At 42.6% G+C, this 22,761-nt stretch overlaps 1 protein-coding gene across 1 annotated transcript; it reads right to left on the reverse strand.

Moving 5' to 3' along the window:
• Positions 1 to 351: 351 nt before the first annotated feature.
• Cct7 (chaperonin containing TCP1 subunit 7) lies at positions 352 to 22,757 on the reverse strand. Its single transcript, XM_004849857.4, has 12 exons — positions 22,564 to 22,757; positions 13,769 to 13,922; positions 12,449 to 12,555; positions 10,733 to 10,858; positions 9,832 to 9,884; positions 9,318 to 9,489; positions 3,879 to 4,043; positions 2,926 to 3,114; positions 2,215 to 2,312; positions 1,836 to 1,968; positions 1,161 to 1,367; positions 352 to 719 (listed from the first exon to the last, which is right to left on the reverse strand). The coding sequence occupies exons 1-12, from the start codon at positions 22,567 to 22,569 to the stop codon at positions 498 to 500; spliced, it is 1,632 nt and encodes a 543-aa protein (XP_004849914.2). The 5' UTR covers positions 22,570 to 22,757; the 3' UTR covers positions 352 to 497.
• Between the last annotated feature and the right edge of the window lie 4 nt (positions 22,758 to 22,761).

The raw sequence follows: 22,761 nt of genomic DNA on the forward strand, positions 1-22,761 counted from the left end.
GACCTCCCCAAAACATCCCTCCCAAAGTCCTCCACTTCAAGATCTTAAGTCTGAAGGAAAAAACTCTGAGCCAAGAGAATATGGAGGTGGAAGAAGCAGACAAGGTAATGCAATCAGAGAAGCCCTGGGAGGCAGAGCTAAATAAGATGCCAGAAAAGGAAGCAAGTCCATATATCCTAGCCACTTCTGGGATAAAGACTGCAAGTACAGTAAAACCTCCAGATAGAGGCACTCTAGTAGAACTCACCCCAGGGGAGTAGAAAATTCTCTTTTCTACCTCTTGGTGGTGACTGCACGTGGAGCCCAAGTTGTGAATAAAACTATGGTGATCAAATAACTTACAAAGCTAAGTCTAAGTCTTAAGTTTTATTTAAATAATCTCCAGCGAGAACAGAGCAGGCCGATTACTACTAATTCTTCAAAAGACCAATGAACCAAGCCAGGGAGGGCAAGCACACTTGCAGTCAGCTGCCAGCCAGTGTTATGTGTAGGACCTCTCAAGGGAGGCGGCCTCGGCCCCGGCCCCGGCCCCCTGCTGGAGGAGCATCCACAGTGGAGCGAGGGTTCTTGATGGTCTCATCAACGGACACAATAAGGCATGCAGCCTCAGAGGCTGCTGTCAGGGCATTGATCCGCACCATAGCTGGTTCCCACACGAAGGCTTCAAAGTTGTCAGCAATATCTTCATTGTTGATGTCCACCCCATACCACATGCCTCCCTGAAAGAGCAGGAAAAGAGGAGGAAGGGCAATAGGAAACCGCTCCCAAGTTTCTTCTTACATACTCTCCAAACATCTGGGATTGTCAGGAATCCTCAGACTGCCTCATGACAGGTTCCAACATGACAGCTGAAGAAGATAGCATCTTCCTGTAGCATCACACAGGAATCACTTCCCAACTGACTCCCGCCAACTATACCCTTCGAACCCTGGATGTGCTAATCACACAAGAGCACTGGGCCTCTCCCAAGAGCTGCTGTTTCCAGTGCTGGCACCATGGCTTTCTTTTTATTGAGCAGAAGGCAACTGCCCAGTTGCACTGGGTTTTGTTCCAGCCTATCACCTGGGTTCAGTGTGCACACCCTGCATAAGCACAGCACATCCTGAGAGTCTAGCCCCACCTACCCCCATCCCTGGACTGTGACAAGAGGAAGCACCCACCTGGGCATGCCGAGCCCGGAGTTTGTTCAGGATGTTTGTGGCATCGAAGCCAGCATTGTCACATAGCTGGCGTGGGATAATCTCCAAGGCCTTGGCATATGCCCCAATCAGTAGCTGCTGTTTTCCTGGAATAGTCCTTGAGTAATCCCGCAGGTACTTAGAGAGCTCCATCTCAATGGCCCCACCACCAGCCACCACTGAATCATTCTGCAGAAACCAGATCACCTTTCAGTGTAAGAGGCACTGACTGGTACATGCTCCAAGGTGGGCCACTCAGTAGGTCCTCTGGCCCAGAAAGAAAGCAGCCTGTTCCTTCCCCCATCCCAAACCCCGGAAGATCAGACAAGGCCCTTCTAGTACATCCCAACTTCAACCTGGTGAACCATAAGGTTACCACCAAGGTCACATGTAGCTTGAGGACACTGGCATAATCACCAGGATAGTCAAGTTCACAATTTGCTAACAAGAACAAGTCTTAGCCTGTAAGACAGCATGACTGATTTTTGAGACTGAAGGTCATTTTCTCTACGATTTGTGGGACAAATCAGGGCCCTCCAAACCACCCAAAAAAGGTCAAGTTACACAGGGAAGGGATCACCACACAAAGCTCAGGGTCTAATCAGCTAGGAACGTAGAGTGGTCTGTGCAGGCAGGAGGCAACCATCAGCCCAGTACCTTGATGGCCCTCCTGACGATCATGATGGCATCATGCAGGGACCGCTCTGTCTCCTCCATAAACTGCTCAGCACCACCTCGGAGAATGAAGGTGCAAGTCTTAGCCTTGGGGCAGCCAGTGAAGAAATTGTACCTACACCCAGGATGAAATCAAACATGTGTGAACTTTCTGCTGCCATCCTGTTGTGTCTACTCTCCCTGCCAGGCCCTCTAAACACTCAGCAGATGTTCTTTTATTCTTTACCCAGGGTGCCCAATCTCAACCTCAAAGGCATTTTCAAGAACAATACAAACTGCACACCACACCAAGGAGATGGGAGAAGGCCAGATGCAGGCTGGTATTGTGAGCTCAGTCTACAGGCAGCCTAGATGCACTTACCTTTCACCTCCAATCTGGGTCTCTTCAAACAGCTGGCAGCGGCCCAGCACATCTGCAGATAGAGCATTCACACTAGTCTGGATTGAGCCTCCGCAGGCCTGAGGAGAAAGAAGGCAAGGTCATCTAGCAGAGAAGGCTCACAAAAAGGCCAAATGGCCTTCTGTCACCCAGTCTCCAAGCCAGTTCCCATGTTGGACTGTGCCGGTCCCCAGAACCCTGTGCACTGGATAATCTGTCCTTTCCCCTGACCCTGAGGCCACCTTTTCACACACCCCCGATGAAAAAGCAGAAAACTGGACAGAACTAAAACACATAAAGAGCAAGCAGGCCTAGTTAAAAGGAGACAGGAATCTTTTCACTTAGGCCAACACTCTTTCTCTAAGACTAAGGTGCTTTGGGCCCAACAACTAAACTCAGGAGTAGAACTTTAGATTTAAAAGCAACTTTCGTGAAACACTCAAGAAAGGGAAAACATCTGGCTAGAAGCAATACTCCTTGAGGCTGTCTGGATGATCAGAGCTAGATTCCTGCTAGATTCTCTCATAATCCAGTTAGACAAACTTTAAAGCAGACTTATTACTAGGTACATGAACACCTGGAATGGAGCACTTCCTGGCAAAAAATAGTTAAAGAGATATTATTACATCAGGTACAGAAGAAAACCCTTCAGGGCTACAAAGGTTGAGAAGCAGCCTGTCCAAATTTGGTTACCATCATTGTCCTCTTCAAATCCTCCTCAGGTACGCGGCCGGCACAGAACATGTCCCTGTCGGCGAAGTACTGCGTGGCCACATCCCCAATAGGGAGTTTGGACAAGATAACTTTGGCTCCAGAATTATAGATCTTCTCTAATTTGTCATAGAGAATGTTCCACTCAGCATCAACAATTGCCTGATAATCCTGAAGAGACCCAGAAAAAGATGAGTATGTTTTGGGATGGACGTTGGCATATATGGTTAGCCACAGTCTTACCCTCCCCATAATAAAACATACTGACTTATCAGGAATTAACAAGGGTGAATAAAATAGCCACTCCTCAGTCCAAATGAACAAGGATGCTTGAAGACAAACAGATACCACCTAATACTTTCAAACACAAAACCAGAAAGTAACCCTGGGCCAGCAAGCTATGCTAGAACTGGCAGTGCCAGGTATGAAAAACAGTCTTAGCTGGGGAATTCTAGCCTTTTCTGAGGTACTGCACCCACAAACTTCCCAATGACAAAACCCCTCCCCAAAAGCCATTCTGTGCTGGGTGCCACTGTTAACTCCAGAAACAGCCTTGATAATAGCGATGACAGGAGCATAGAAGCACAGGAGACCCAGTCAAGAAGGGGAGGAGCCCACACCTGTCCAAGAGAGCCCAAATTCCAAGCAGGCTGTGTAGCTGGAGTGGTTCTACCAAGCCCATCCTGAGGTCTAGAGAATAGCTGAGTATTTCAACAGGTCTTCCATATCCAAATTGCCTCAAGTTGAGGTCAGAAAAAGCACAGAATGAGAAGAGTAGTGGGATCAGTATTTAGCCAAATACTCGGGTTGGGCAGGAAGATAGGGGACCCACAAGGAACCTAAGAAGCAGAGTTGGGCCTGAGATAGCCAAGAAGACTGGAGACCTTGGCCCAGACAGCAGACCATTTTATGCCACCACCAGCTAGAGGACCTACCTCCACTGTGTGGACTCTGATTTCAGCATTGTCTTTCTCAGCTTTCAGCTCGAGTTCAACATTTAACAAGGCAATTGTGGGGTTATTATACTTTTTAGGTTGCATTTCAAACCCAGCATAAGAGAAAGTCTTCTTGAATGCAACACCAGCCACCAGCTGTGACTCCTGGTTAAAGACACAGACCAAAAGACAGTTCATCGGTTTGCTACCACCATGAAATAAGATCAAGGCAGTGCTGCTGGAGATAATACACAAAGAGGTCTTGGGTTTGGTTCTCAGCACTGCCTCCCCCACCCCCAAAAGCTAGTGCTTGTCAGTTCCTGTGAACCTGAATTAAAAACATTTTTATTTTACTGGTATAACAAAGCCTTCCTATTATGACAAAATTTGAGACAAATCGATTTTTTCCTCAGTATTAGAGATTGAATCCAGGGACTTCACACTGAGCTGCATCCCCAGCCCTTTTTTATTCTGAGAAAGGATCTCACTAAATTGCCCAGGCTTGGCTCAAACTTATGCTCCTCCTGCACAGGTAAAGGGGAAAGGGACATAAAAAAATTAAGATGTATTATGTAGATGTACCCATTCCTCATGATGAATGTATTCATTAAGTACTGCAAACATGTACCAATAAAAAACTTGTGCTGGGATTATAGGTGTATGCCACTCCACGCCAGGCTAGTACAAATTAATTTTTCAAAAAAGTAATAAAATAGGGCTAGGGATTTAGCACAGTGGTGCTGCCGCCTGCCTCACAAGTGCAAGGTCCCAGGTTTGATCCCCAGTACCCCCCCAAAAAAAAGTAATAAAATATTTTAGTTGCCCCCCCGCCCCCGGCCACCTTTCTGAGGTAGGGTCTCAGGTTCAGGCTGGCCTTGAACTCAGCCCCCCTCCAGAGTGCTGGGATTACAGGCATGTGCCACCACGCCTGGCTTAGTTGTCTCTTTAGTGTGAGGAAAATCATTCCATATGGTAAACCCGTTTGGACTATCCTTTGAAGCACCTGCCAGTGGCTAACACTACATTCACATTGAGTGACAGGCAAAAAGTCAGGTAGTTATGGTTTCCCATCCAAGTACTAACCAGGCCCAACCCTGCTTAGCTTCCGAGATCAGACGAAATCAGGCACATTCAGGGTAGTATGATCATAGACTAGGCAGTTATGGTTAAGGCAGAAGCCAAGCAATGTCTTCTTTCTTCTACCCTCAAGTCTTCTCCTATTCTGAGCACATGTGCAAACACACACACACACACACACAAAGTCACATAGTGTAAGCGCTATAGCCTAGAGGCTTCCTTTTTCCAGAAGACAAAGCAAAAGGCCGTAAGAATCAGAACTCCTTTGCTAAAAAATAAAGCAGGTAAAACTCTTGAAGACATATGCACAGGCAAAGTCTTTGTGAACAGAATCCTAATTGCACAAGAAATAACATCGAGGGGACAGGGATTTTAGCTCGGTGGTTCTGCCACCTGCCTCACGGCACAAGGTGCTGAGTTTGATCCCCTGTACCAAAAAAGAAAAAGGAAAAAAAGAAAAACCATCAAGAATCAACAAATATAATTATGTCAAATTAAAAAGCTTCTATACAGCAAAGGAATTGACCAATAGAATAAAGAGACAAACCAGGAAACTGGAAAAATTTTTTTCCAGGTACCTTTTGGATATAGGGCTAACATCTAGAATAAAGAACTCAAAAAACTTAGCCCTCCCCAAAAATACCCAGTAAAAAACTGGGCAACAAAGCCAGGGATTTAGCTCAGTGGTGCTGCACCTGCTTCACAAGCAGAAGGTCCTGAGTTTGATCCCCAGTACCAAAACAAACAAAAACAAAAACCAAACTGGGCAACCACAAGGAATACACTTCTCAAAAGTAACACATAGCCAATAAATACATGAAAAAATGTTCAACATCTCTGGCCGTTAACGAAATGTAAATTAAAACAATACTAATATTCCATCTTACTCCAGAAAGAATGGCTATCATCAAGAAACCAAATTATAAATACTGGTGAAGTTGTGTGTGTATGTGGGTCATTTTACATTGCTGGTGTGAATGTAAACTTGCGCAACCAATATAGAAATCAGTATTGAGATTCCTCAAAAACCTACAACTGCTTTACGTTGGTGGTGCATGCCTGTAATCCCAGGACTCGGAAGGCAGAGGCTGGAGGATCACCATGAGTTCAAGGCCAGCCTGGGCTACAAAGTGAGTTCAAGGCCAGCTTGAACACAAAGCGAGACCTTGTCTCAAAAAAATCCCCAAAAAACAAAAAACCTACAAATAGAAATTCCATTTGACCCAGCTACTCCCCTTCTGGTTATCTTCCCCAAAGAGTTAAAGACATCATATTACAGTGATACATGCACACCCATGTTTATAAGCAGCACAATTCATAATAGCTAAATATTGGAAGCAGCTTACAGATAAATGGAAAAAAGAAATGTGGTATGTATACACAATGGAGTACTACTCTGCTATAAAGGATAAATGAGTCATAGGAAAATGGATGCATCTTGAGACCACAGGACTAAGTGAAATAAGACATATAAGCTTAAATATCACATGGCTTCTCTTTTATGAGAAACCCAAAGTATAAATAAAGAGCAAAATGAAAGACAGGTAAGAAACAGGGAGATAAGATATTTTGCAAATGGGAAAGAGACCAATAGATGGAAAGAGGTGAGAGAAAAGGGAGGGAAGGGTACATAAAAAGAATTAAAATGCATTATATACATGTACCAACTCCTCATGATGAACGTAATCATTAGGTACTGCTAACATGGCCACTGTGTTTTGTCTTGCATGGTGGCCCACTCCCATGCTGTAGGCTGTACTTCTTTTCCTACTTTTACCTGGCCCAAGCTCATTCTGCAGAGCCTGTTTCTTTTCCTACCTTTAATAAAACTTTGCTACCATAAAAAAAAAAAAAAAAAAAAAAGGTACTGCATACGTAAAAAAATCAGAAATTCTAGCCTGGTATGGTGGCACATGCCTGTAATCCCAATTCCTGTAATCTGGAAGACCAAGGCAGAAGAATTATAATTTCTAGCCTACCTGGGCAACTCAGAAACGTTGTGAGACCCTGTCTTAAAATAAAAAAGATCTGGGGATATAACTCAGTGTGAAGGTCTTGGGTTCAATCCCAGTAATGAAAATAAATCAGAAATCCTTTACAGTTGTCATCATGGCTTTTCACACATTAATCACTACAGACTTGAGTTTCTACAGCTTGTCCTATAACAGAGCTTCCTATAGGTTGGATGTAACAGGCATGAAAGAAGGCTGAACTTGGAACTGACTTTAGCCTATCATGAGACAGGTTCAAATCTCAGCTCTCTTACTCTCACTCTCATTCCATGAAAACAGTAATCAGCAGTTCATTGATCTTTAGCTTCTTTGCCAGTGCTTATCTACAATATTGTAGCCTCTCAGTGAAGAGTGTCTGCCTCCTAGTTCCTGAGTCAGTGTCCTAAAAAGGATAATACTCAAGCTGAATCATTATGGATGGGCAGAAATTAATTAAACAAAAAAAGAAAGAGGTGAGGAAAGAGGTGATAAAGAGGTCAGTGTTGTGGAATAGGAAATGAAAAGTCTTTTGAAGTTGCCAGAATATTAAATAGAGAGCAGGGACCAGCCAGTAAGCAGCATGAAAGAAAGAGTAGGTGGTTGTATGGCCATTGGCTAAGCTAATGCTAAAGCCTATTCAGCAGGCAGTATGGAACCCCAGAAGGCTTCACACAAACAAGTGGGAAACTTCACCCTGCAACACAAACAGTGAATTTAGGGATACAAGATTGGAAAAAGGGCGACAATAGTCCTGGGAATGAGTAAAAGAGACAGATTAAATAATTAGGGCTAGGCATAACAGCATACGCCTATAATCTCATCTTTTCAGTAGGCTGAGGCAGAAGGATCCCAAGTTTGAGGGTAGTCTAGGCAACTTATCAAAACCCTGTCTCAAAAAAACAAAAACAAAAAACCATCTCAAAAATTTAAAAAGGACTGGGGACATATTTCAGTGCTCCCTGGGTTTAATCCCCAGTTCCACCCACATAGACACAAACAAAAGAAAAAAAGAAAGAGGGCTGGGGAATCTAGCTCAGTGGTTTCGCCGCCTGCTATGCAAGCACAAGGACCCGAGTTCGATCCCTAGTACCAAAAAAAAAAAAAGAAAGAGAAAGACGAAAGAGAAGAAAGAAAAAGGGAGAAAGAGGAAAGAGAAGAAAGAAAAAGGGAGAAAGAAAGAGCAAGAAAAGGGGAGAAAGAGAAAGGAAGAGGCAAGAGAGGGAGAAAAGAAAAAAATAGTAAAATAGTAGGTAAAACAGTAAGAAATAATCACAATCACCATTTTCTGAATTCCGGGTCAGCTTTTATGTTAAGAATTTTACATACATCTAATGAATGTGGGACAATCAGGGAAAAATACAAAGGGAGCTTAGAGTCCCTGGGGTTCTCGTGAGATAGATTATTAGTTCTAATCCAGGCATGTGGCACATGCTTATAATTTCAGCTACTTGGGAGGTAAAGGGAGGAGGATCAAAAGTTTTAGGCCAGCCTAGGCAACTTAGCAAAACTCTCTCACACATTTAAGAAAGTGAAGGGAATTCTCAAAATAGGTACTTACCCAGCATGCATAAGACCCTGGGTTCAATATCCGGAACCAAAAAATAATTTAAAAACAAAATATATATAAGTAAATACAGCTCCTCAGTTGTATTAAATACATTTCAGGTGCTCAAGTGTCATGTGTAGATCACATTACTATACTGGACAACTTAGAAAGTTCTGTGCTGACATACTGGACAGTGCTGAATTAAGAGCTATACATGCTGATATGGATCAACTGCTAAAACATGGTGTTAAATGGACTAAAGCTAGTTACAGAATATTAAGTATTATAAGCAATTATTTGTGTCCAAAAAACAGTATCTACATGTTTGTATGTGAATCCAGCTATTCTGGAAGGATACATATCCAAACTGGTAAGTGGCTACACTGGGGAGGGGGCCTTTCAACTATGTATCATCTATCCAAGTTAATGGAATAGAAGAGGGAGCTTGACCACAGAATGAAGACTGAAGAATGAAGACTGAAGAACAGGACTGAAGAACGGACTGAAAAATATCTCTTAGATTTTTTAACTGGGAAGGTTGTAGTTTTTCTGAACTAGCCTTACCACACCAAGCATTGACATGGAGAAGCAAAATTCTGAAGAATCAACCAACCAGTCCAATTTTTTAATCTGCAGATGCAGCAGAGGTTACAAAGCATATCTACAGTCACACCCTATAGTGGCACTATGGGGAAGTACAGCTCTCAAGTCTGACTTTCTCTGCAATGTGCATTTTCTCTCCAACAGTACTATGTGCCCTCCTCCTGTTTCAAGCTGTCTGAATGTGAAAGCAGAAGCTATCTAGGGAAACCACAACTGGCTTACCTCTAGGGCTCCACCCTGCACCTTTTTGATTCCAATCATTTTAAGCTGCAGCAAATCATCAAGCATCATCACAGCATCAACCACCATCTTAGCAAAGAAGGCTTTCTGGTGGGAGATCAGCTTGGAGCTCAGAGCTGTCATGGCACACTTTTCCAGCAGCTTCCTCTGCTCCCTGAGACACAAGGACAGAACCTCCATCAGGTCTTGAAAACCAAATCCCTTTTACCTCATTCTACTGCAATACAGAGGCTGTTCCCTTCCAGCCACTAAAAGCCCTGTTCAACATCATCTTCTGTATCTTCAGGACAGAGTATCAGTGACAGATGGTGGCTACAAAGACATCACATATGGCAGCTTTTCAACAGCCCCTCTTGTACTCTATGGGCTGGGTTATAGCCAAGGGTCTGATAAGAGCCAAATAGCTGGAGACCCATACAGGGACTGAGACATGCTTCTCTGCATCCAATCTAGCCACAGGAAGTCAAAGTTCTGACAAAGCTCACTGCAAACTTACACTTTATCTTGCTTCTTGACGGTCACAGCAATCTCTCTGATCTTGTTAATTGCCTGTCAAGAACAGAACTTGAGTAAGTCTCTCATGCCAAAGACACAATGGTGAAGTAGCGTTAATGTTACCACCCAAAACAGATAGTAAAGGGGAAAAGTTTGACTGAGAGGAATTAAATTACTTGTCCTAAGTCATGAAATGAAGGTAAGAGGGTGAATTAATAGCTAGGTCCTGGGGGGGGAACCCACTTTCAGGTCCCCTCCTGTCTTGCAAGAGCTATCTCTCAATAAATTTTTCCTACTCTTAAAAAAACAAAAATAGGGCCAGGGATTTAGGTCAGTGGTTCTGCCACCTGCCTCAAAAGCACAAGGTCCTGAGTTCAATCCCTGGTACAAAAAAAAAAAAAAAAAAAAAAAGCTAGGTTCCAAGAGAGACCGTGAAAAACTTGATAAAAACGTAACGGGACATAGCTCACATGAGAATGTGTATCTAGCATGTATGAGGCAGTGGGTTCCAACCCTAGCACTATAAAGCCCTCCAACCCCTTACTGCCCCCCAACTGCCACAAATAAATAGCTATAATTTACTAAAAGGCTTAATATACATCATAATCTGCCAAACTGATTCTAACCTGAGGCTTTTTCTATTTCTTTTTTGGTACCAGGGATCGAACTCGGGACCCTGTGCTTTTGAGGGAGGCTGCAGAACCACTGAGCTAAATCCCTGGCCCTTATCTATCTTATTAAATAATCGCTAAATAGTAGAAATGAGATTCCTAGGGAGAAGTCAGGAAGTGACCAAATAACCCTGTGCCACAGTTTCTCCACACCGCAATAAAGACATTCTCCTCACTAAGAGAAATCTGAAGGTGCCAGACACAAGGCCAAGTGAACCAGTATTCTCATACCAACTGTGTGGCTGTGCGGAAAGCTCGGATGATGATCTGAGGATGCAAACCTTCCTCCACATATGGTTTCACCTGCTTCAGAAACTCTGCAGCCAGCAGGGTCACTGAGGTGGTGCCATCACCAACCTGGAAGGGGATTATGGAAAATGTTTTCTAATGTTCAAGCAACAAAACCCTGGAATTCCATTTTTAAGCAATCTATCTATGACATTGGACACTCTTTAAATGGATGTCAAGTTTTTTCTGGAAACGTAGGTTTTTGCAGCAAATAGAAAGTGACAATACTTATGTACCTATTTTATCAAATAGTCCTGGGCTACAAAATTAATTCCCCAGACACCTGTTCTCCAGAGGGCTGATTTAGACAATCAAAAGATCTCAAGACATGAAATCACATATGTGAATTAAAGGAGGACCTTCATTACTTTGTACAAGGCAATGTAGTAAGACAGTCCTTGTTATCCTTGTAACACAAAGCTTACATGACAAAATAACCACAATAACAAGAAGCACGAGATAAACTCTTTAAGGAGCATGAGGTACTTCAGGAGTTTACAGAAGGCTAATTTTCAGCCAAATCCTACTCCTAAGACCAGCCAATGTTCTTATATTTCAAAAATTATTTGGAATAAGCAGGTTACTAGAATTCTAATCTTTCTTAGACAGTGCTTTTCTGTGATGGTATCTCAACCCTATTCTTAATAAAGGAGACTAAGAACAAGAGCTTTTAAGAAAATTGGCTAAGCTCTCACTGGGAAGGAATTTATTTTTAACTCACTTATGTTCATTGTGTAATGTAAGAAATTCTCAAGGGAAAAAACTGGTTACTATAGAGAAGAGTTGAAGCTGCCAAATTTCTGGACAGGAAGATATTATTCCCTTGTTGAATATATTAACACATCAAGTCCAGACCTGTAGTTTAATTTTATATAAGCCATACTGTTTTGTAAACTACTGTGTCCTAATAAACTGTTGTTTTTGTTTTGATTTTGGGAGTTTTTTTTAAAACAGGATCTTGCTATCTAGTTCAGGCTGGCCTCAAACTCTGAAATCCTCCTGCCTCAGTCTCAAAAGTGCTGGGATTACAGGTGTACACCACCATGCCCAGCTTAATAACACTTTTAATATAACTTCAGAACATACCTGTAAAGGGCCGGGGATTTAGCTCAGTGGTTTTGCCACCTTCTGCACAAGAACATACCTGTAATATATTCTGCAGTACTACAAATGCAAATCTGCCTCTCTTGACATTTACTATGTTATTAAAACTCCAGTGTCAAAATGATTAAGGGCTAGGGATTTAGCTCAGTGGCGCCACACCTGCCTGGCAAGTACAGAGGTCCTGAGTTCAATCTCCAGTACCATAAAAAAAGATAAGACTGCTTTCAGTTTTCAGCCTCATTTTACAAGGTGATTAATGGATTAAGACATTAAATTATTTACTTAACAACTCATAAAAACCATCCATGCCCGGTCCTAGGTGCTTAGATTTGGTCTTTAGGTTTCTCACCCAAAGACCACTGCCATTTAAAATGTGTTAATGGATATGAAAAGCTACATGTAAAGGAATAGCTTACATTTTTTAAGATTACTAACTTCTATTTCTACAAGCATGCATTATTTATACAATAATTTTAGACATAAAAAAATTAAAGAATAAAGTAGCAAGCAGGCATGTGTTCAACCTCCATTTAAACACATGACTGATTTTCCTACCTCAGCATCTTGGGATTTGGCAATGTCCACTAAAGTCTTTGCTGCAGGATGGACAACATCCAGAAGTTTCAAAATTGTGGCCCCATCATTAGAAATTGTTGCTTTGCCTTAAGAGAAAAACAAAAAAAATTCAAGTCCCCTTTTAAAATTCTGTCTTCAAGCTCAAGGATCTGAGTTAGATCTCCGGTACCAAAAACCAGAAACAATAAATAAATAAATACATAAATAAATAAATAAAATTCTGTCTTCTAGGGCAGGGAATTTAGCTCAGTGGTTCTGTCACCTGCCTCAAAAGTGCAAGGTCCCCAGTTCGATCCCCAGTACAAAAAAAAACCCCAAATTTTGTCTTTTATCTGGAGTTGGAGTCTATTTTTCATTGAGATAAGACAGAAGAAATCAGAGTAGGAATGTAAAAGAAGAAGATTAATCTGATTTTATACTTAGCCCTGTACACAATGAGCTAAAATCACAAGCTTTTAAAGATCATGGGCTTCTGGTTTTCTCTGAACATCAATTAGTACAACTAAATCAGATTCAGAGGCCGGGAATTTAGCTCAGTGGTTCTACCACCTGCCTCGCAAGCACAAAGACCCAAGTTTGATCCCCCATACCAAAAAACAAAAAAACAAAACAAACAAACAGATGCAGAAAAATGTTTTAAATGACTTAACTACTTAGATATTTTTAACAATTAGTAGACTGAAAAATAAAGGGCAATTTTCTCCTTGTCTTGGCAACATGATGCAATGGACTTGACCAGAGAACTCCAGCTGGTTCTACTTCACATTTCTAAGCCCCATTTTCCTACCAGGCACCAGGCTCCTGAGCCCAGCTTCTCCCATATATTCCTGAAAGGGCTCAGTGTGATTGATGGTTAATCTTGTCAGTCTGATTAGCTTCAGAGACACCTAGACTGGTAAATACATTTCTGGGTGGATCATGAGGGCATGACCTCAGGACTCTATCTGTGCCCTGGCCCCTTCCAAACTCCGCTTCCTGTTCCCCATGAGTTTAGCAGCTTTCCTCCACCATGATCTTTCTGCCTTGGAGCCACCTTATTGTAACACATGGACCAAAACCTCTGAAAACATGACAAAATAAACCTTTTCTCCTGTAAGGTGTGCATGTCAGGTACCTTTATCCCAGCAATGAAGAGCTAATTCTCTCAGCATTCAGGACAATGTACACATTGGAAATGCTTTAGAGTGAGTAATCCCTCAGAGACCTTACAAGCAGTGTATTTGTGAGCCAACCTAGTCCCAAAACACTCCCCAGATACCTGTCCCTGGCACACATGCTTGAGGAACCCCGTGGACTTACCTCGGTCATCCACAATAAGCTTGTCCATGCCACGGGGACCCAAAGTGGTTCTTACAGCCTCAGCAATCACCTGGCAGGCACTGATGTTACTCACAAGCTGTGGGATGCCTTGGGAGCTATCAGTCCCCTCTTTCAATAGTATAACTGGTGTGGGCTAGAAAACAAAGTGCAAGGGACTGCTTTTAATAACCATCTACTACAACATACTAATAAAAATTTAAAAACTTATTACAAAAATAAAGAATGAAGATATATCATGTATTCCCTATGATGAATGTGATCATTATATATCTAAAATGTACCAATAAAATTAATAAAAAATAAAAAGTATGCATATTAAAAAAAACCTATTACAATGGGACTCAAAGGGAGAAAGGGGAGGAAACTGGCTCCCAACTGCACAAAACAGAATTACCTGGGGAGCTTTCTAAACCACAGTCCCCACTGTCCACCACAGCCATTCTCCAACTGCCCCTATGCCAGAGTAACTATAACCTACTTGGCAGGTGTGCAGGTCAGGAAAATGGTTTGCAAAGCACCATTCTAGTCTAGAAAACAAATCTTGGGTTCACCAGTACCCAGCCCAATGAACACTGCCTTTTCAACTTCTGACCTTTTTCTCTGTACTGAGGTTTAGGTCATAGCCCAGGAGGAAGCAGCAGGCCCTGCTCAAGGTTCACGCCCCCCCTTCCACCCAGCAAAACTGCTTATCTGTGTTACAGCTCAATCTCAGAGAAGCAGAAGGGGCAATGGTACAGTGCACAAGATGTTGACAGCGTGAGGTGCTGTTCTGGAGCTGCCCAGCAGGCAGCCTTAGCAGTGACCTTCAGCTGGAGTATAGGAAAGCAGACAGAGAAACAAACAGCACCATAGGGGACAGGGATTTAGCTCAGTGGTTCCACCACCTTCCGGGCAAGCACAAGGTCCCCATACCCCCCAAAAAGCAAACAAACAAAAAAACCCAAACAGCACCCTGTCTTTCCTCGCAAAACAACAAAACTAATTCATTCCATAATGTTTCCATCTCTCACGCTGGCTCCATACAGCTTCTATGTGTCTGATTTCAATGAGATTTTCCAGTGATGTTTCTCTTTCCCTTTTGCACTGGGCTCCAGAAGGGTCATTAACTCTGTAAGGGCTTCACTTGCAGACCTGGTTCTGAAACTCTGGGCAGACAGTTTGTTCTAAGGGCCTGCTTAGATATCTTTCTTCTCCTGACCAACAGCACGGACAGTAGACGGCAAACTAGAGCTCTCTCTGTATCCAAGCCCAAACTTTCAGAGATAAGCACTATCCTGACTTTTTAACATCTGAATGATTTTGTGAAGCAGAACGTAGTAAGAGGAAATACTACTTCAACACATTTACTGTCATGTGTTAGTGGGTGATGCAAATGTATTTCTTTCTGTGGAGTGCAATAAAAGTGTGAAGGCCAGTGACCTTACCCACCCCCTAGGGATACTTCAGTTATTGAGCAAGTAAGGCACAAGAAAGCACAGGGCTGTCCCAGCTTAACAATAAGGAATGAGGAACTCACATTCCAGAAAAAGTCTATGACACATGCGCCTGATACCATATTAAGTGGGCAATTCCTTAACAAATTCAACTCTCTTGGCCAGTATAGCTGAAGAGGAGGGAGTATGCATGAAATCAGAATAAAGCTCAAAAGGTAGGCAGGGAGTAGATAACATAAGTAGTTGAGAATGGCCAGGACAAGAAGTTTAGATTTTAGAAAGACACCACTGGAAGGCACCCCTGGAAAAGCTCTTAGAAGAGGAATGGCATGCTGTGATTTGTTAAAACCAAACAAAAACCACTATAGAAAATGGTAAGAGGCAAGATAAAATATGTAAATTCATAAAAGGGGGGTGGAAAAATGCCCAAAAACTCTAAGGAATAAGAGAGGAAGATACATAAACAGACGAATGGATAAAGAAGATGTGGTTTTTTAATACAGTGGAGTACTACTCTGCCATAAAAAGGATAAGCTTGAGACATTTCTAGGTAAAGGGATGCACCTCGAGACCATACTCTTAAGTAAAATAAATCATGCAAACGTTTAAATACCACATTGTTTCTCTGATGTGAGAAACCGAAAGTGTAGTTGTTGGGTTTTTTTGTTTGTTTGTTTTGGTACTGGAGATCGAACTCGGGACCTTGCGCTTGAGAGGCAGGAGCTAGAAGAACCACTGAGCTAAATCCCCGGCCCATCCAAAAGTGTAAATAAGAACCAAAATGTGTAACAGATAGCAGGAATTGTGAAGAAAATGTTCAGATGAGAAGGGGAACGAGGGAGAGGGGAGTGGGAAAGGAAAGAAGGGACAAGAAAAAAATGGAAACAGCTTTTATAAATAAGGAGGGGAAGATAAGTTGAAGGGAACGGAGGGGAATGGGAAAAAAAAGAAAAAGCAAGATATATCATGTACAAGTACCAATTCCCTATGATGAATGTTATCATTATGTATATCTAAAATGTACCAGGGGGCCAGGGATTTAGCTCAGTGGTGCCATGCCTGCCTGGCAAGCACAAGGTCCAGAGTTCAATTCCCTGTACTAGGGGAAAAAAATCTAAAATGTACCAATAAAACTTGTACTGTTAAAAAAAAAAAAAAAAAAGTGAGAGTAATTTAATACATTACCCCCAAAAATTTATTTTTTATTTTATTATTTTTTTCCCTCCATTAAGTTTATTGGTACATTTTAGGTATAAAATACAGTTACATTCATCATTGGAATCTTGTACCATTACATGAGTATCTTGGTTCTTATTTTTTTCCCCTTCCCTTTTCCTCCCTTCACCCCCTCCACCCTTCCCTATTTGCAAAGACCTTGTTTCCATTTTTTTCCTTTTCTCATATTTTTTCTTTTCCCTTCTTTCCTTTCCCCCACCCCCCCCACTTCCCCTGCTCCTTTAGACCTTTACATCCTATTACACAATATCAATTATACATTTTTTAAATTACAATATGACGATCTAGGAGACATTACTAGAGATTTTACAGAATTTAAAAGGATATAGAAAGCATATTTCAAAAATCTGTTTTGAAATAAATTTGACAACTTCTAAGAAGTACCTTGGAAGACAAATTAATGAAACTAACTCTGGGGGAAATATAAAATTTGAATAGCACCTATTAAAGAAAATATATTCCTAGCTTGAAAACCTACCTATATGACAACAACAGGCTTGTATACATTTTAACTGATAAATTATATGAAACATTTAAAGCAGAAAAAAGGCCAAAAACTTTTTTAAAAGAATATTTCTCAAAAGACTTTTTGCAAAAGGGACAAAGACCGAGAGATACAAGGGAAGGGAAAGGAATAAAAAAAAAAAAAAAAAAAAGAATTAAGATGTTATTTACATGCATATACCAACTCCCCATGATGAAATAAAATGCACCAATGAAAATAAAAATTTTAAAAGTAATTGTCAAATAATCACATATCACTGGATTTTCTTTCTTTCCCTCCCTCCGTCTCTGTCTTTTTTTCTCTTTCTTAATGCTTATCAGATAGTATTGCTATATCTGGGATCAGGTACAGGACTAGAGGGAAAATTCTTTCCTTTTCCTGGAATGTCTAGGTCTGGTAAAAGCATTCTTTTGGGCCCTTCAGAGATCCTGATCCCTGGAGTCTTCAGTAAGGGAAAGACGTGTCTCCCAAAAGGCCCCACCTTCTCTCACTTCTGCCAAATCATTTCTTGGGGCACTTGCAAATTTCCTGTTGTCCACCCATGTCCTGGATGAAATCTTACACTTCAAAATTAAAAACCAACTTGATGTCCGGGGATTTAGCTCAGTGGTTCCCCCGCCTGCTTTGCAAGCACAAGGACCCGAGTTTGATCCCCGGTACCAAAAAAAAAAAAACCAACTTGAATCAAATCCTTTCTTAATACCCTCAACAGGTTCTTTCACCTCTCAATGGGCTAACTAATCCAATGCTTCTATAAATGTATTCTCGCTTCTACTTTCAAGCTGAACTCCCATCTGTAAGTTCTACCAAAACCACTTCCTTAACACCAGGCCAGCAATCCCAAACCCTGATTCTTCCAAAATTTTTCTCTAGAACAGTAAACAGGGGTATCTGGAATGGAAATACCATTAACACTGTTTTCCCCCTGGCTCATCACCTTTATATGCCATTTTCCCAACATTACTTTGTATAGAGCCAGAATTTGGCCACAAATGAAGAAATATTAAGTAACTTTTGGTACTGAAAATTCAACTGATACCTGGAAATGCTTAATATAAGCCATGAATAATAAGACAGCACTAGCTTTTTAGCTTTTTTTGGGGAAAAACACTGGCAGAAGTGTGGCCCTAAATTTCCTAAGAATTCTTCAACACAAGGCCAGGATTGTAAAGCAGCTGTACTACACAGTCCTCAAGTACCTTATGATTTGTAGGACCTAGAGATGGCAGACTGGGGAGAGGAGAGATCCTGTAGAGGGAAGAGAGGGCAGAGTTGGCATAAGCCAAGCTGGGCTGAGGATGGGTTTTCTTATTAGTTCTCCAGCAGCAGGCACTGCTATGGCAAACCCACTTTCTATCCCTAAATTACTTTCAATCTCTCATTTTTACTCCTCAGTACTTTGCCAAGGGAATTATGAAAGACCTTGCAGTTTTATCTTAATGATCTTCCTCTTCATGCACCATATCCCATATCCCAGCACTTGGGAGGCTGAGGCAGGAGGATCATCGTTGAGTTCAAGGCCAGCCTAAACTGAGACCCTGACTCAAAAAAAAAAAAGCTTGATGTTTTATAAAACAAAACCAAGTGTGTATATGCCAAGGCACATACTACAAAGGCTGGGATATATTATGTCCAATCTATTCCAAAGCCACAAGATTGTTTCAGGGGATCTTTTAACCTCTTCCTACCATAGAAGGCTTCTAGAACACCAGATACCAATTTCATAACATAGAGGACTCCTGGTGATAGAAGTTTCACACTCTAAGAGATATCCAGCAGGGAAATGAGTCAGTCTGACAGAACAGGAGTCATCAGTTCAGGTAAAACTCAAGTGTGGTGGTCTAGATCCCTTGGGTGATGGGTTTTTCCAAAGCTCAGAGAACTTTGGTTCTGATGCCAGTCCTCTGAAAGCCAACGGCCTTGGCACCACGACATATAACAGGGAGAAAAGGAGGCAACCAACTGCTTAGCTAACACCTGCTGAGAGCTTACTACTTGCTAGCCACTTTACATGTTTAATTCATTTAATCTCATATAACAATATTTATTGCTATTCCCTCTGAGACGAAGGACCAGTGAAACAGGGTCCACTATGGTGGGATAGTGATAGGACAAAAGGCTGAAATAACAAAATTAACTCCTGGGAGCAATAAACTATTCACCTTCACATTTTAATAGACCTGATATGAGACTCTGAGCCCTCTAGCTTCACTTCCTCTTTTTTTGAGACAGGGTCTCACTAAGTAGTTCAGGCTGGCCTTGAACTCACAGCAGTCCTCCTGCCTCAGTCTCCCAAGTGCTGGGATTACAGTCATGCGCCACCATACCTGGCTCCACTTGCTCTTAAGTCACTAAGTGTAGGGGTCACATAGATGGAATACATTGTTAGGTGCTACAGATAGCACCCCTGACCAGCTGCCTAAGTTACTTCCCAAGAACTTAAAGCTGCTTTTGCAGCAAACACTGACTCTTTACTTGGCCTACAGATAACTGATGGATGACTAAAGTGGGTTATATTGTGTCTGTCCCTTTTGTTGTCTTAACTCCTCAGTCAGACTCTACTTAACTCTACACATGGACATGTTGATCATTTAAGAAATGTTTTGAGGGCAAGGTCCTGAGTTCGATCCCTGTTACTAAAAAGAAAAAAGGTTTTGTGCCAGGGGCAGTAGCATATACCTGTAATTCCAGCCCTCTAGGAGGCTGAGGCAGTAGTTCAAGCCCAGCCTAGACAACTTAGGAGACTGTCTCAAAATAAAAGAATTTTGGGGGCCGGGGATTTAGCTTAGTGGTTCTGCCACCTGCCTCGCAAGCAGAAGGACCGGAGTTTGATCCCCGGTACTGGAAAAAAAAAAAAAAAAAAATTTAAAGAAGAATCGCTTCTTGGCCTTTTGGCTAAGATCAAGTGTAAAGAAGCAGCAAAATATATTACCTACAAGTACAAATTCCCTATGATGAATGTTATCATTATGTATATCTAAAATGTACTGATAAAAACATTTTTTTAGCCAGGGATTTAGCTCAGCGGTGCTGTTGCCTGCCTCGAAAGTGTAAGGTCCTGAGTTCAACCCCTGGTACCGAGAAAAAAAAAAATTTTTTTTTAAAGAGCTGAGAATGTAGTGCGAAGGTTTGTTTCAATCCCCAAGTACACCACACACTCGCATGAACATGCACACACACACAAAAGAAAAAAAATGTTTTGTATAAGACTGTAATACCAGGTTGATTTGGCCTATTGCCCATTGAAGCTGGTACATGTTTGTTCTACACTGCTCTTCTGTTTTTTCTGCATCTCAAGCACTAATAGTCCTTCAGCCCTATCAAAAGGGCAGAACGTTTATACAAAATAATGATACCAACTCTAAGAGTAACTCAGCAGTTCCTGAGCAAAGGTGACTGCCTGTTAGGCCAATCACAAAGCTAGGCTGTTTTGCGCAGGATGATGGTGCCAGACACAAGAGTCAACAGCCTATAGGAGGATCTAGGAGTTGATAGAACACCAAGAAACATCTTTTGGAACCATGCTCCTGGCCAATAGAAATCATTTAACTTTAGCCCACCCCAGGAAACCAATAAAGATCTGCTATTTTTTGTTTATGAGTAGCAGCTTCCTTACTCTCTCAAGCATCTCTCAACTGCTCTCATTCCCTTTAACAAAAGCCCTGATCTGGCTGAAGCCCCTTTCGCTCTCCCCTTAATAAACTTTCTGTGCAGGAGCACGTATGCTTGCAATACTTGACCCAGCCTTGTTTCTATCATTTGTGAGTCAAAATCTCATCGTCTGGTATCACCAGAAATTAGGTAACATGCTCAAAGTCACACAGCTATATATGGCAGAGTACTGTACACAGTATGGCACAGTACACACAGTCATTCATTGTGACTCCAGCATCCTTCATCTAACAGCTACATGTTAACATCTATATCTTTTTTTTGGCACTGGGGATCAAACTCGGGACCTTGCGCTTGTGAGGCAGGCAGCGGAACCACTGTGCTAAATCCCGGCCCTACATGTTAACATCTATATCTTAACAGCTACTCTATATTGTACTGCCTCTGCACAGAGACTACAAAAAATAGGTAATGTTACTTGATGTGGCACCCACCTGTAATTCCAGCACTCAAAAGGCTGACGCAGGAAGATCACAAGTTCAAGGCCAGCCTGGGCTACATAGGGAGTTACTGGCCTTACTACTAGTGAGACCTTGCTTCAAAAAACAAAAACAAAGCAAAACAACAACAAAAAAACCAAACAAAAATAGGCAATGTTGCTCAGAAACTGAAAAGGGACAAAGAGGAGTAGGAATGGGAGAGGGAGTACAGACAAATGCTTCTGAAGAAGTTTCTTCTACCTTGAGTACAAGCTGGATTCATAAGGCAGTTTGGTAGCAGAGGGAACGCCTAACAGGTGAAATCTATCAGGACAGGGAGAAGCTGCAGGGAGGACAGAACAGAGTACTGACAGGGATTATTAAACCAAAATGAGCCGGGCAAGGAGGCACATGTCTGTAATCCCAGCACTTGGGAATCTGAGGGAGGACAGTCTGGGGTACATAGTGAGATCAAGGCCAGCCTGAACTAAACAGCAAAACACTGTCTCAAACCACACCCCTCCTCCCAAAAAACCTAAAATGAGTAAGTGAACCAGGAATGCACAAGTTTTTGTCCTCAAACACCTCCTTAGAATCTGACCCTATTTAGTAATGACCCAGGCATAGCACCAAGGCTTGAGACCCACAGAAGGTATCTGAGGTTTTTGGAGCGGGGGTGGGGGGCGTTGATAGGGTTACAGAAAAACTTTTAGGCTCCAACACCGACATCGCTTGCACACACACAATTCTCTGAAAAAGAGAGCCAGATTTAAATAGCCAACTAGGAAATCCTGTCTAATGTCACCAGTCAGAACCCTGGTATTCCCACCTGATATGTCCCCATCTGCCTTGCCCATTCTCCTGGGTGAGAGGCTGCACCTTCAGCAACCAGCTGGGCCCGGTACATTCAAAAGGCATTATATACATGCATTTATTTATTGTCTGAGCAAGTGAGTGAATAAATTCAAGAACAAGCGTAGACTGCTTCCATGCATGCAACAGCGGGCAGGCTCGTAGACAGCAAGCAACCACACTAAGACAGTGAAGTTGATGCAACATAAGGTCCTCACGCTGTTTCTGCGGGTTCTAGAAGGACAAACCTTTCACATCCCGCACTTTCCCGCCAGCTCGGGCTTTCCAGCCCGGGGTTTCCACTCCGGCTGACAGTGTGCGCACGCTCGACCCGCACTTATTTCACAGGTTCTGACTGTGGGGGAACTCGAAAAAGGAGCCCGCGACGTGGGTTCGCGGTCTGCAAGCACGCTGGGATCTGTAGTCCCCGGTCCTACCGGGGCCTGGAGCACATAAAGCCATCGCCCACGTCTCCTACTCTATGCCCGGGGCGAAGGAGCCCGCGCGGCAGGCCGGCGTCGCCTCCAGGGCGGGGAGTCGGGACAATCTCAGAAGCAAGAGACTGAAGAGGGTCCTATCGAGCAGGCCCCGGCTGGGCGGCGCCAACCACCGACCAGATGGCAATGGATGGCGATGGATGCGCGAGACGATACTCACCATCATTTTGGCAACTTCTTCAGTGACCCGCTACTCCTCTGTGCTCCGTGTTCGGGCCGCCCAGATAGCCCACAATCCCCCGCGCCGAAGAAGTTCCCAGAAGCTTCGCCAAGCCGTTGGATCAGAAGAGGAAGGAACGAGCCACTTCCGCCACTCTATGGTTCACTACCACAGAGTTGGTGTAGCTAGAAGGACCAA

The sequence above is a fragment of the Heterocephalus glaber genome, unplaced genomic scaffold, assembly GCF_053883595.1.
Source record: "Heterocephalus glaber isolate CG9 unplaced genomic scaffold, H.glaber_assembly_v1.0 deba00001496, whole genome shotgun sequence".
NCBI classification, from domain to species: domain Eukaryota; kingdom Metazoa; phylum Chordata; class Mammalia; order Rodentia; family Bathyergidae; genus Heterocephalus; species Heterocephalus glaber.